Source organism: Hippocampus zosterae, chromosome 20 (genome assembly GCF_025434085.1).
Source record: "Hippocampus zosterae strain Florida chromosome 20, ASM2543408v3, whole genome shotgun sequence".
NCBI classification, from domain to species: Eukaryota; Metazoa; Chordata; class Actinopteri; order Syngnathiformes; family Syngnathidae; genus Hippocampus; species Hippocampus zosterae.
In genome coordinates, this window is record NC_067470.1 from 559,316 (window position 1) to 571,487 (window position 12,172).

General features: G+C 50.2%; 3 protein-coding genes across 6 annotated transcripts in view; 2 read left to right on the forward strand and 1 right to left on the reverse strand.

Moving 5' to 3' along the window:
- Nucleotides 1–20: 20 nt before the first annotated feature.
- On the reverse strand, nucleotides 21–2,040 carry nanog (nanog homeobox). Its single transcript, XM_052054020.1, has 4 exons — nucleotides 1,650–2,040; nucleotides 786–1,150; nucleotides 541–684; nucleotides 21–397 (listed from the first exon to the last, which is right to left on the reverse strand). The coding sequence occupies exons 1-4, from the start codon at nucleotides 2,038–2,040 to the stop codon at nucleotides 29–31; spliced, it is 1,269 nt and encodes a 422-aa protein (XP_051909980.1). The 3' UTR covers nucleotides 21–28.
- A 2,293-nt stretch (nucleotides 2,041–4,333) lies between these two features.
- On the forward strand, nucleotides 4,334–9,876 carry pdcd6 (programmed cell death 6). Of its 2 annotated transcripts, none has more exons than XM_052054041.1 (6): nucleotides 4,334–4,564; nucleotides 6,487–6,548; nucleotides 6,701–6,745; nucleotides 6,870–7,040; nucleotides 7,545–7,654; nucleotides 7,728–9,876. In XM_052054041.1, the coding sequence occupies exons 1-6, from the start codon at nucleotides 4,482–4,484 to the stop codon at nucleotides 7,824–7,826; spliced, it is 570 nt and encodes a 189-aa protein (XP_051910001.1). In that variant the 5' UTR covers nucleotides 4,334–4,481; the 3' UTR covers nucleotides 7,827–9,876. The 2 variants fall into 2 exon arrangements, with proteins under 2 accessions (XP_051910001.1, XP_051910002.1); XM_052054042.1 differs by having other exon boundaries at nucleotides 4,340–4,564; nucleotides 6,870–7,028.
- A 142-nt stretch (nucleotides 9,877–10,018) lies between these two features.
- The window catches only part of zgc:101569 (uncharacterized protein LOC449822 homolog), a 265,955-nt gene continuing 263,801 nt past the window's right edge, over nucleotides 10,019–12,172 (forward strand). The window contains exons 1-4 of one of the 3 annotated variants that reach the window (XM_052054031.1): nucleotides 10,019–10,426; nucleotides 10,676–10,846; nucleotides 11,797–11,894; nucleotides 11,991–12,135. In XM_052054031.1, the coding sequence (XP_051909991.1) occupies nucleotides 10,321–10,426; nucleotides 10,676–10,846; nucleotides 11,797–11,894; nucleotides 11,991–12,135 (520 nt within the window). In that variant the 5' untranslated portion in view covers nucleotides 10,019–10,320. The remainder of the gene's footprint in view (nucleotides 10,427–10,675; nucleotides 10,847–11,796; nucleotides 11,895–11,990; nucleotides 12,136–12,172) is intronic. The other 2 variants (XM_052054030.1, XR_007960240.1) reach the window with 2 other exon arrangements.

Genomic DNA, 12,172 nt, shown 5'->3' on the forward strand with positions numbered 1-12,172 from the left:
AGAATTCTACAACAACAACAGATGCGCCCTACTGGCCCACGTTAGGTACGATGACCGTCATCGGAGAGTTCTGGCTGGTGACGGACGCAGCATCTTTGCCATCAAAAGCGGCGTCGGGCTCCATGTTGCCGGTTGACTGGAACACACCCGAGTTGTATTCGTGCTGGTTGATGCCCGCGGGCGCAGGCGCAGCCCAGCCGACCGCCTGCGGCCGAGCAGACATCGCGGCTTGAGGCGCGCCGGATGACCACGCCGAAAGAGGAGCGGAGCCACCGGAACTGCCCATGCGAGCGAGATAGAAGGCCAGGTTCTGCGGCGCCGGCTGCTTGAAGGCTGCGTCCATCATGGGGTGATTGTAGCGCTCCATGAGCGGCGCTCTTTGGGCCTCTGCTTGATACTGAAAGGACAAGACGGCTGGTCATCAGAGTGAGTCCAGCTCGGTTATCTGTTTGATGCTGTTGCGCCTCGCCAACTGTGTCTCGAGCTCCACAATGAGCGGACATTGGACAAAACGGAAATCGGTCGATCGCACTCGCTTACAGTCGGAACGTGGTTAATGACGCCTCCGCCGAGGGGGGCGGCTCGGCTGCGGCCCTTGGTGACGGTGTAGCGTTCCGACACCCAGTTGTTGTCCTTCTGGTGTCTCCTCAGCTTCATCCTTCGATTTTGGAACCAAGTCTTCACCTGCAAGCCAAAAGGATAAACGCCACTCATGGGAATGGTTTGCAAATGGCCTCAGACCCAGCCGCAGCCCCCCCGAGCAAATTCCCACATGGACCGCCGACCTGTTTGTAGGTAAGCCCCGTGAGTTCAGCGAGGTTCTTCATCTCGGCCGGGGTGAGGTATCTCTGCACGCTGAAACGCTGGACCAGAGTGTGCATCTGGCTTTCGGAAAAGGAAACGCGCACCTTTCCTTTCGGGGTCTCGGCGTGCGAGCTTGGTTTGCTCGGGGCCGGAAAAGGCGCTTGCGCGGAGAAAGCGTTGGCGTTCTGCTGGCAGGAGGGCAGCTCCTCCATCAGCGAGCTGGAAACGTGGTCTCCTGCGTCAGGGCTCCTGCCGTTTGTGTCATCGCGGCGCTCTTTCTTCACCCACCTGGCAGGGTCTGCCTGCGGAAGGCCGCTTTCTCGCCCGCTACCAAAACTCCATGAATCTGAGAAGGGAATACAAAGGAGATTCGGACCAGATAGAGTGCCGTAAAGTACCGTTTGTTTCCCCCGTCCGGATTTCCGTCTTCTTTGCATATTTATCGCACGCAAAGAGTTCCATTCATCAAACCAATGTTAATGTCACATGCGCAGACAAGGGATATGTACTGTATATCATATTAATAGTACAAGTACAAATCTCGTGTCGCTTAATGATATTAAAAACAATGGCCGAAGAAAACGAAATAATCCAAAGACCGTGCCTGGTTACTGCCGGTCGGTGTCGCTTACCGTCATAACCACGCAGCAATTTATTAAGGAATAGGTTAAAAAAAAGGCAACTCGTGACTCCAAGTAGAATCGAGGACCCGACCCCCCCCCCTCGCCCCCCAAAACAAAATGTATCCGCAACTTTCCGTCGTAGCGTCAACTTGTAACACAGTAACGAAGCGTTTCGTTGAGCTAACAAATGCTAGCTTGGGGAGCGGCAAATGGCAAACGTACCGGGAGAGGCGTGGGCCTCCGAGTCACTTGTGGAGTCGCTGGCGGCTCTCCCGCTTTCTCCGGCGGCTCGGGGCGTTCCGGCGAGAAGCAAGCGACCGGCTTGACTCTCGCCGAGGTACACCAGACCGGAGCCCTGGTAACGGCAATGGCCGTTGGCGACGTGCTGCTCCGGGCTACGAGGCGGAGACTCTTCGCGGGTCCGGGCGGTGGCGGCGTAGTAGACTTGCGTCACCCCGGGTGAGTAGTTGGTCAAATCGGGCGGCGGTGCTTCGCCCCAGCCGGTAACGTGGCAGTGGTTCTGCTCGTGCCCGGATTGATACATGAGGCCGTACGCGTAGGCGTGGTAGGACGCGTTGTAGTTGTAGTTTATCTGCGTCTTCCAGTCTGCCATTTTCCCCTTACTTTTAAAATATGCTTGGGGGGGAAGAAAGCGAAACAATTGTAACCCGCTGGCTAACTGTTGTAAATCGCGCCACTTCGCCGGGCGTCGTTATGAAGGAGGCGCATCGGGCAGGTGTGGCTGTGGGGGGTTGACATTTAAACCAATCGGATGACCTCACCTGCCCAGGAGCGATTCTTTCTTTGGCCCGCTCCACGCAACACTCCATGAATTCGTCCACTTTTTCAAACACTATGGATACGCCATTGCATTCAGTCCAGTGAGAAAAAAACTAAACTTGATAGCCAAAAGTTTTCATTTGAGGTGGAGAAAAAAGCGCAAGGATGAAGGGACCATCGCCTCAACTTTTTGAAACATTCTAAAGCCAGTCAAGAAAGCAATTCTATCCTGTTAGTATCGTCTGGTTCATTTCATCAGCTTTCCGTTGAAGGCGTGAAGGCAAATGGTTGAGGATTTTTGGGTTAGCCAGCAGTCCTTTAGCTCACGGTGGGATCGGGCTCTGCACTCAAGAGCAGTCAAATCCCATCTCCACATTTAGGACCCAAGAAAACAAAACAAAAACAAACTGTCGTCAGGTGACCATTTTTCAAACAGTTACTTCAGGACTATTTCTGTCATAAATCAGCCTCGAAAATGGAATTCTCTTATTTCACTCCAGGGTTTTGAAGATGATGATTGTGTTATTCTTTTAATCCTAAATACAATACAATACATACAATACATGCTGATTTAAATGGCTTATTTGTGGAAAGCACGCCCGTTGACTTGTTAGGCCTCAAAGTGCAGAGGGGTTCGATTCTGGGCTGCGGCCTTCCTGTGTGGATTTTTTATTTTATTTTTTTGGAATGACAAATGAAACTTTCAAAAGAGCTCTTTTGGCAAGTTCCAAGTATTGACCACAGATCGTTTTGTCGTAATCCACGTTTGTTTGATTGAGGAGTGAAATGGCCCCCGATGGGAAGATCCTCCCCTGCATCTGCTCTGCCGGGTTGTACCCGCTGACACAAATGACCGCGGCCCTCGTTTGCAATCCTTTTCACAAAGACGCATCAGATTAGGAGGGTCGTTTCCATCAAAGTTGCCGTTTGTGTTCCTCCCTCCGTGCTTCTATTGACATTGTAATGATTCAGTTAGCGGTGACTTGATGTGATAACCGTGAAGATGATGGCCGCCGTTAGCATTTCTCATCTGGGACTGATCACACAGGGTGTGTATCGTGCGAGTCACCAGATGTGTCTGCATTAGCATCGGAATGTGTTCTCTCGGTTCCCTTGTAGTGGGATGTGTGTTTAAAATGACCCCCCCCCCTCAAACCCCCGATGAGCTCGAAAACTTATTGTAAACTTTAAGTTTGTTCAAAAATGAAAAGAAGCAATTGAGTTTATAGATATTCAATATATCTTGCCTGCCTTTACGTTTGTGATCTGGTTCCTTGTGTGCTACAGGAAACGAATATACAGCGGCGTCTCTTGCTCAATTCCCACAAAGACAATAGTGAGTAGAATTTTTTAAAACGGTTCGTATAAGATTTGTTGTAACGACGTTGATGATTGACAACACAAAAGCGGGCCTATACCAGGTGTCTTCGGGCAGTTGGCGGGGAAACCCTGAACTAGTTGCCAGCCCATCACAGGGCACACACGCAGACGAACAACCATCAGCGCTCATGCTCACACCTAAGGACAATGTAGAAAGTGTTCCATCCAGAATCGAACCCTTCACCTCTCTACTGTGACGTGCTAACCAGTTTGTTGTTTGCTGGAATTTTAGACATGCATTGAGTTCAATAAAAAACAGGCCTCTCTGTGTCTCTCTCTCTCTATCTATACACAAGCACACGCACACACAAAACACTAAGTCAAGTCAAGTCAAGAGTATTTATAGAGTACTTTCAAACAGCCATCGCTGCATACAAAGTGCTGTACATGGAGCAATTTAACAGTTAAGTTCGGTCTTTCAGTGGATCTCAGTTCATACGGGGATCCTACAGTAAAACATTTCTGGACCACTGTTGTCGGTGAAAACCTGAATCGATGTTGTGGCAACGTAAGATGGCGGCTCTATGGCATCGCCCGCGAGGGACCAATTGTTTATATTTAAGTCTGTGATGAAAGTCAACCATTTTTTTCCAGACACTTTAACTACCTGTTGGACCGTATGAAACCTTTTTTAGAAAGACCAAGTAACCTTACTGCTGCCATTTTCAAGACATTTGAAGAGTGAGAGAAATAGCGTGCGTGGGGGGAGGGGTGGGGAGGAGTGAGTATGACGTCACGCGGCCCTGGTAGAAGTGGTGAATGATTGGCCGCGCCCCTACGCACGAGCCAGGAAAAGAACGGACGGGGAGTTAACGTCAAGAAAGAAGAGCCGAGTCGAGGCGGCTGGAAGACGTGCTCGTCGGACACATTGTCTCCCGCTTAATCCTCTTGAAAATGGCCTATCACAGTCCTTACAGAGCTCCCCCGCATATCAACACCCCTCCGGATCAGAGCTTTCTGTGGAATATCTTCCAGAGGTGAGTAGGGGAGAGGCCAGCGTGTCGTCGACTCCGCTCTTTTCACATGACAGCTCGCGTTGTCTTTCGGTTTGGTTCAGTTTGGTTTTTTTTTTAAACTCACAAGTACTGCTAAGGCGTGATTGCGTCGCCTCTGAGTGAGGCTTCCGGGAAGTGCGCGACTACGGCAATGTGCGCGGAAACGTCAGCGTCGCTCCTAAGGTCACTTCCCCAGCAGCGTAGTGACGTCACGGAGCTGCATCGTACGAGGACTACCTCGAATTGAATTTCCCGAACAGTAGTAGTCGCGTAGGGACAATTAATTCACACTATTGATGTGATTTACAGACGGTAATGTGAGCTACAAAAAATGCAGAGTGTTAAATATCGACTGAGACAGACATCATCGAGCGTATTAGTTCACGTATCAAGGTGCCGCCAGACGTCACTTTCCTCCACAGCCTTATGTAATACTGCGGATACTCTGCTTTGTTGCATTGGAATGCCGCAGACTTAACATGGCGCACAAATTATTGATGTGTGGTGCAAAGCCTGTGCAGAAAGCGGGCTGCTTTCAAGCGCTTTCCCGTCTCCGGCCGTCTGCGTGCGCGCATACGCTGTCACGGAAAGTCACCGTGAGAAGATACTTGGTGCCACTTCACTGACGAGGCACAGTCATCCTCGCATGACTGAGCCGCTTCCTCTGCCGCCTCTCACTGCTGACCGTCTGTGAAATTCCTTCAGTCACGCCGTCAGAGTCAACTGGAGCTTAGGTGAGGCGGGTGGCCTCTGCCACACACAAGAATGAGTCACCGTACGCTGCGTTGGACTTTGGAAAAGCTCACTTGGACATTTTTGTTTTGTGGAATTGCTTGTCACATGCACTCCCGTGGACTCTGTGCCCGACGAGTCACGAAGAAGCAGACGGCCGGGACAGATGCAAGTGGATTTAGGAGATTGCTGCTTCTCTGTAAACACTTGAATATTGCACACGGAGAGCGGAAACAATTGGCTTGACTTCATTTGGGGCGCTTTATTTGAAAAGTAGCCGCGTTACATTTTCCAACCCGATAGGAAATAATGAAACGTGGGCAGAACACACCGCTCAGTCATAGCTGTTCCAGAGTTCATTCAGTCCCACCTTCTTTTCCAGCGGAACGACCAGATGGTTGTCTGCCGCGGCGTCGGGCAAAGAGCTTCTCAATGACGTCTTTCATTTTGGGCTGACCGGCAAGAAGGCCGCGCTGGGCGACAAAGTGGCGGCTTTGTCCGGTCAAGGTTGGGTAACGAGCACCCATCGAGACTCGGCCTCACCTCCACAAAGTGCCGCTTGATGGAAATGCTCCCACTGGTGCTTTTCCTTTCCGATGACCCCTATGTTTGCTTTATTTATGTCGGGGGGGGGGGGGGGGGGGTTGGCTCCAGCTGCTCACATACAAGCGGACATGTCGTGTCACACCTACGAGTGAAAAGCCTGCCTGTCAGGTATGCGTTGGGCTAGGTTGCCTTTTTTTTTAATTAATAACTGAACTCTGAGGTTTCCCCAACTCCTCCCCGACCGACAGCCTCTGGCTGTAGGGTAAGCGCAATGTTTACTCGCTGCTAAGGAACAACTGAGTCACATTTTTGCTCGGGCAACATTTCACAAGTATGACGCTCTTAAGTTGCGCCGGTGACCTGCTGATGATGTCGGTGCACATTTTGAGCTGGTGCGATTCAGCACGTCTGTCGCATAGCCGACCGCTATTTTGTTTTTGTCACGCGACGAGCACGATTGTCTTCAGTGGAGCGTGTTTGGAATGTACAAAATGTCTTTGGTGAACCGTTGTCTGAGGATATGCCGTCCATCACGGTTTCGTGCACAGGAGGATCGTGCTTTTGTTTTCACGCTGTGAAGTTGTTGGCGCAGGTGACATGTAATCCGTGCTCTCCTCTCTCCGCAGGGTGGACAAGGACCGCAGTGGGGTGATATCGGACTCGGAGCTCCAGCAGGCCTTATCCAACGGTACCACGCGCACCTCTGACCGTTTCCTCTCGTCTTTCCTTTCTTTCTCAGCAATTTCAGAAGATATCGCCGAGTGTGCGCGGATGACAAAGTGAAAGCGAGCTCAAACACTGGCCATTGACGGCTAATTGTGTTCCTCTCGTGTTTCTCAGGGACATGGACGCCGTTCAACCCTGTGACGGTGCGCTCCATAATCTGTAAGTAACTGGCTGATGTGGCCGCTTCCCTCTGCACAACGGGCTCTTTGTGCGCGTGTCCGAGACCGCCGAGTCAGAGGAATGAAGGAGAGAACTTACGCCGGTCTCTGTGTCGGTCCTTCAGCCATGTTCGACAGGGAAAATAAGTCCGGGGTGAACTTCAACGAGTTTGCAGGCGTGTGGAAATACATCACGGACTGGCAGAACATCTTTCGGACCTACGACAGGGACAACTCGGGCTTCATCGACAAGAACGAGCTCAAACAGGCACTGACCGGATTCGGTGAGCCGCAAAGTAGGCGCTTTTCCTTTTGCTTTGTGTTGGTGGAGGGCTCCAGCCGCTGCTGTCAACAACTTTTCCTTGCGGCCTAAGCGGTCGGATCGAGCACTTTTGCCTACTTGGGTCCTGTGAGTCATCTTGGACCGACGCAGATTTTTCCTTGTTGTTGAAATGACACATCACCTTTCCACATTTTTATTGGGCGGGGTCACTTGTACTGCAAAACTACTCACCTCATAATGATTTTTTCAGCGCTTAGTCAATTTATTAAACATTTTTAAAAACTTGAGGCTGTGATCGCAAAGTGCTGTACATGGAGCAAATAGCATATATGCGACAATCAAACCAAATCGATGGACAACAAAGACGGTAGACGGCACAAAACAGTTCAACTAAGATGGCGCCTTTGCAGGCAAACAAAAGAATCAAATGACGGAGCCTGCGGTCAGCTGACTTTGGGCAACATGGTTGAGAGCAATTCTCAGGAGACCAACAAGATCGCTTTTTTGCTGTTCGCAGGCTATCGCCTATCGGACCAGTTCTACGGTACGCTGATCGAGAAGTTTGATCGACAGAGGAAGGGACAGGTGGCCTTCGATGACTTCATCCAGTGCTGTATTGTGCTTCAGGTAGCGTCATGATGAAGCAGCCACATGTTGCCTTAACGTATGTCTTTATTGAACCTCCCGCTCTCTTCCACAGAGGTTGACGGACGTTTTCAGAAGGTACGACACAGACCAGGATGGCTGGGTCCAGGTGTCCTATGAACAGTATCTATCCATGGTCTTCAATATCGTGTAATGGCACACCAAGAGGAGCACACCTAACCGGACACAATTGTGCACTTGCCGGATGTCCGCCATGATGGACGCTACAAGATTCCTCCCCCGAAGCCCACTGACAGCTGACCCGACGTCGGCCCCCCCCGCTCACGCACATTTGTAGGGTCGACGCAAACGAGAGAATAGCCAAGGTGTGTCTGAAAAGTTCTGGGATTGGCGACACAAAATATATTTCAAACACAATCCTCCCTGGGCTCCATAATGCACTTTCCCATCCTTCAGCACACCTGGGAGGATTCTTTCGGCCATCTTGACGTTGCCCCCCCACCACCCCCACCCCATTTCAAAATGGTCACAAAGGAGAAATCACACAAAGTCAGGCCAGGGCGAGTAGGGAGATGACGTCAGGCCAGCCTCGTTCTTCTCAGACAGGAAGTGTCAGATGCTCAGGGTATTGTGAGCGGGCATGCTTTCATGGTGACGCAGCCACAAGCGGTCCTGCCGCAACTTTCGCCTCCTCTCGCGCGCTAAACGAAGCAAGGTGGTGTACTCGATCGATCATTTGTCTGGACAACATTCAGGGCGCTCAGAGTTAGTAGCTGGGCTTTGGAATATATCTTTAGTGACCCCAGTCCTGGAACTTTGCTGACATAGCTCATTTTCGAGGCCTTTTGTGTCTGTGTCTCGCCCTCTCCCAAGTTGCAAGTACGAACGAACGCTTGTGTATTTTAAAAACAAAATCTTGTGGTGTTTTGCTGGAGTACCGCACCATATTTATGTATGTATGGGGCCACTGCAAATTAGGGATGACAGTGGTGTCTTGAGATATGAGTCACCCAATAGAAACGTTTTTAGATCAGATACGAGCCATCATTTGGCCTTTTCTTCTTCTTTGACTTGCCAAAGATGAGTTATTCCCGCTGTGTGTGCGATAGACATGGAAATACTGCATGAACAAATGGAAAACCGTGGGATTCGTAACATCGCAATGAACTGCGTCTCCTACTCAGACTGCCCCCAAATGGCCAAGGCGTGCGCAAATGGAGGAGGCATATCATGCCAAATCGAGCCTTTTCTTTTTTTGTCGAGCTCTTAGCCAATTCCTCAGCAAAGACACCCTCAACGTGGTGTTTTTCCTCCCTCCTGCTCATGCCTCCTCTTGAAGCGCCAACGCCCATCCATCCATCACAAAAAGCGAGGAGCCGCCCCTGCAGACCAACCACACCTGCCTTCTCGCTCAGAGCAACTTGAGCTCACTTGTTTGTGGCCGTTCTGATTTCGCTACTCTTCAAATAAATTGTCAAAGGTTTCCATTTGTAACCAGGACGGGGTTTTTGTGAACCTGGGGTCTTCCGGCTTGTGTACAAGTAATTTCAAACAATTTAGATCGCCCTTGAGCCACAGGAAATACGGAATCATATACTGCACATGCCTCTAATGAACTTTGGAAAGCTTCAAATGGCTTGGCACAGACCCTTTAATTGATGTGGTGGCCCCCCCCAACCAAAAAAACGTTACATTCTATTCATTTATGGTTTTATAAAACGGTACGGAGTGCTATTTTCCTGTCTATTATAATGCATTTTCACGGAGAAAGAGTGATTTGACATCTGAGCGTTTTGAGTTATAAAACTCGTATCTCAAGGGACCGCAGTTTAACTCTTGACACAACGTATTTGTAGGAGTCGGTCTGTCTGTTATTGTCATTTTAATGTCTCGACTTTTATTAGAATCCTAATGAAAACGCTTCGTTGATACCAGAGTCGTTTGCATGATTTTCGGGGATTTTTAATCCTAAAGTCGTAGCATGCTCGACTTTCTCTCATCTCTTTCCTTCTGTTTGAAGCCATGTTTACGAATACTGTGAAAGCGGTGCTGCGTCCTGCTTTGAAATTGACATGCCAGCTTACATGCCATATTTGTACAAAGTTATTTTTAAACATCCAAAAAACTATCGGAAGAGATCGCGCAGAACGCCATAGGTATTTCTTATTCTTGTGCATGATGCCTTAAAAGAGTTTGAAAGACAACAAGTGAATTCTTTCATTAAAAACAAAACGAAAAATGAATTCGTGTCTTTTTTTTTCAACCTGCCAAGTCAACCGCACGCGAAAGCAAACGCCACTTGGCTCGAGGGCGCCCACTGCTGTTTATTCGAAATTCCTAACGCTGCGATGGAGTGGTGAAAATGCGACGTAAAAATGATCAAGGCTTGTTTTGGTTGAACACTTTTCGATGTCCGTCTGAAATTCCCACTTTACTTCACGTGGGCCAAAATCGGTGGCGAATGCACCGACGACGACGTGAAATTGCAACGGCAACGTATGATAGGAACCTTTTGTCTCGTTGCTCTGATATGCGGAGGGAACTGTCAAAGTGTTGCTCATTCACAGCTGCAGCGGATTCGCGTCAAAGTTTTAAAGTAGTTCCGAGGACGTTTCTTGCATTTTTTTTCAATTTCAATTCAAGTTTTAATTTAAAGCCGTTCTTTTTCTTCCGTAAAACCACGAACAATGTATCCCAAACTGGTCCGAACGGGAGCGTATCGAAACACTCTTCTTTCTGGTCCGCCCCTCAAACACCAGGCGCCGAGAAGGTCCTTGTGCGAAACAACGAAAGGTACAAACCCGCCGGCCCCACGAATACGCGTCTCATTTGTGGAGTGACCATCTGGTCTTGCTTATCGGAAGGGATCGCCGTGGTTTGTTGATGCTTTGTTTTCACGCGCGGTTCAATGACGGAAGTGCCCGCTCCACTGCTTTCCATTTCGTCGCGACTTAATGACGTAATTTGCGCTGCTCGCGGTGTTTTGCTTTGATGTGGCCGGCGGTCCAACCGCGCATCCCTCTCTCTCTTCTCTGCTATGAGGCGCCGGAGAGACTGTGGTGTCGGAGCGCAGGGGGGCCGTGTTCACCGTGGCCATAAACCGTCCCGAGGTGCGGAATGCGGTGAACCGGGAGACGGCGAGGCGTCTGCTGGGGGAGCTGGAGGCCTTCGAGCGGGAGCCGGCGTCCAAAGTGGCCGTCCTGCATGGCATAGGTGACGTTTATGCGCTTGGCTGGATGTTCACCGAGTTTTCCTTCCTTCCACAAATTATTGTTGAACATTTAAATCCATTTCAACACGGGTGTCGCGTTTCCTTTCCTTCACTTTGCCACAACACAACACCGCGAGTGTTGCGAACACAGAGTGCGGTGAGGCAGATTGAAAACAGTGAAGCCAAATAACTTTTTTCCCCCGGGCAATTGCGACATCGCGCCGTTAGATGTCGCTGCACTCAAGACAGGAGCGCGCTTCGTCAACGCGCACGGGCACGCATATGGCTCTCGCAGGAAAAAAAAGGATGCTTTCAACCCAGATCAACTGTCTGTGCCATCAAGTGGCTTCAAGCGAGCCCTTCCTCCTCCCCAGCATGGAGGCCGTTGTCAACTAAGAGAAATATAAGCTTCTTCGCGACGGTTGGCTCCACAAAATATAGCTGGTCTCGGGGTCCCTAATGGGATTTTAATAGCCGTGACGGAGCTTTATTTCAGCGGCTTGTGCTCCACCATATCGGGACGACGGACCTTCGGGGGTGATTAGCGGCCCGTCTGCGTTACGGGATGACAGGCGGGGAGACTCCACTCGGGAAGTTGTGGTTTCCAAACATAAGGAATCCATTTGGTTCAAATTAGCACCAATAGTTTTCATTGCCATCATAAAAAAAAAAAGAAGCTGAACGATTGCCTCGCCATGGATTCAAAGTGTCGGGGGGCTCGGATTTCCGTGGGTGTTTGCGGTCAGGTCCGATCTACATGTCAACGCGCTGCAGTTAAGCACAAGTGAGGAGGAGCTACTTGGAATGTTTCACATTCCAAGTAGGCCGTTGGGCAGCACCCATTCACATGCACAACAACAAAAAAATCCCTTTTTGTTTCATCCACTTCGTTTTCTTTTCCCTTTTGACTTTGCAGCTGCCACAGTTTCAAATTTTGTGGTCTCATTTGCAGGAGGCCATTTCTGCGCCGGGTATGACCTGAAAGAATTGGCCAATGGCGCAGCCGCTCTCAAATTGGAACAAGATGTGACCAAGGGGTCCGGGCCCATGGTGAGTGACGGGGGCTCGTGCGCCCCGGCGTTGTATCTTTCACCGGATCAAAGGAAAACCAAATGAAACGTGGACCAAGGCTCTCATTTCCCGCAGGGTCCCTCCCGCTTGCAGTTGTCCAAGCCCCTGATCGCGGCGATCGGCGGATTTGCCGTGGCCGGAGGATTGGAACTGGCTCTGCTGGCCGACCTCCGAGTGGTGGAGGAGAGCGCCGTCATGGGGGTGTTCTGTCGCAGGTTCGGTAGGTCCACTGGAGCGTCGGGTGTTTTTTTTTTTTT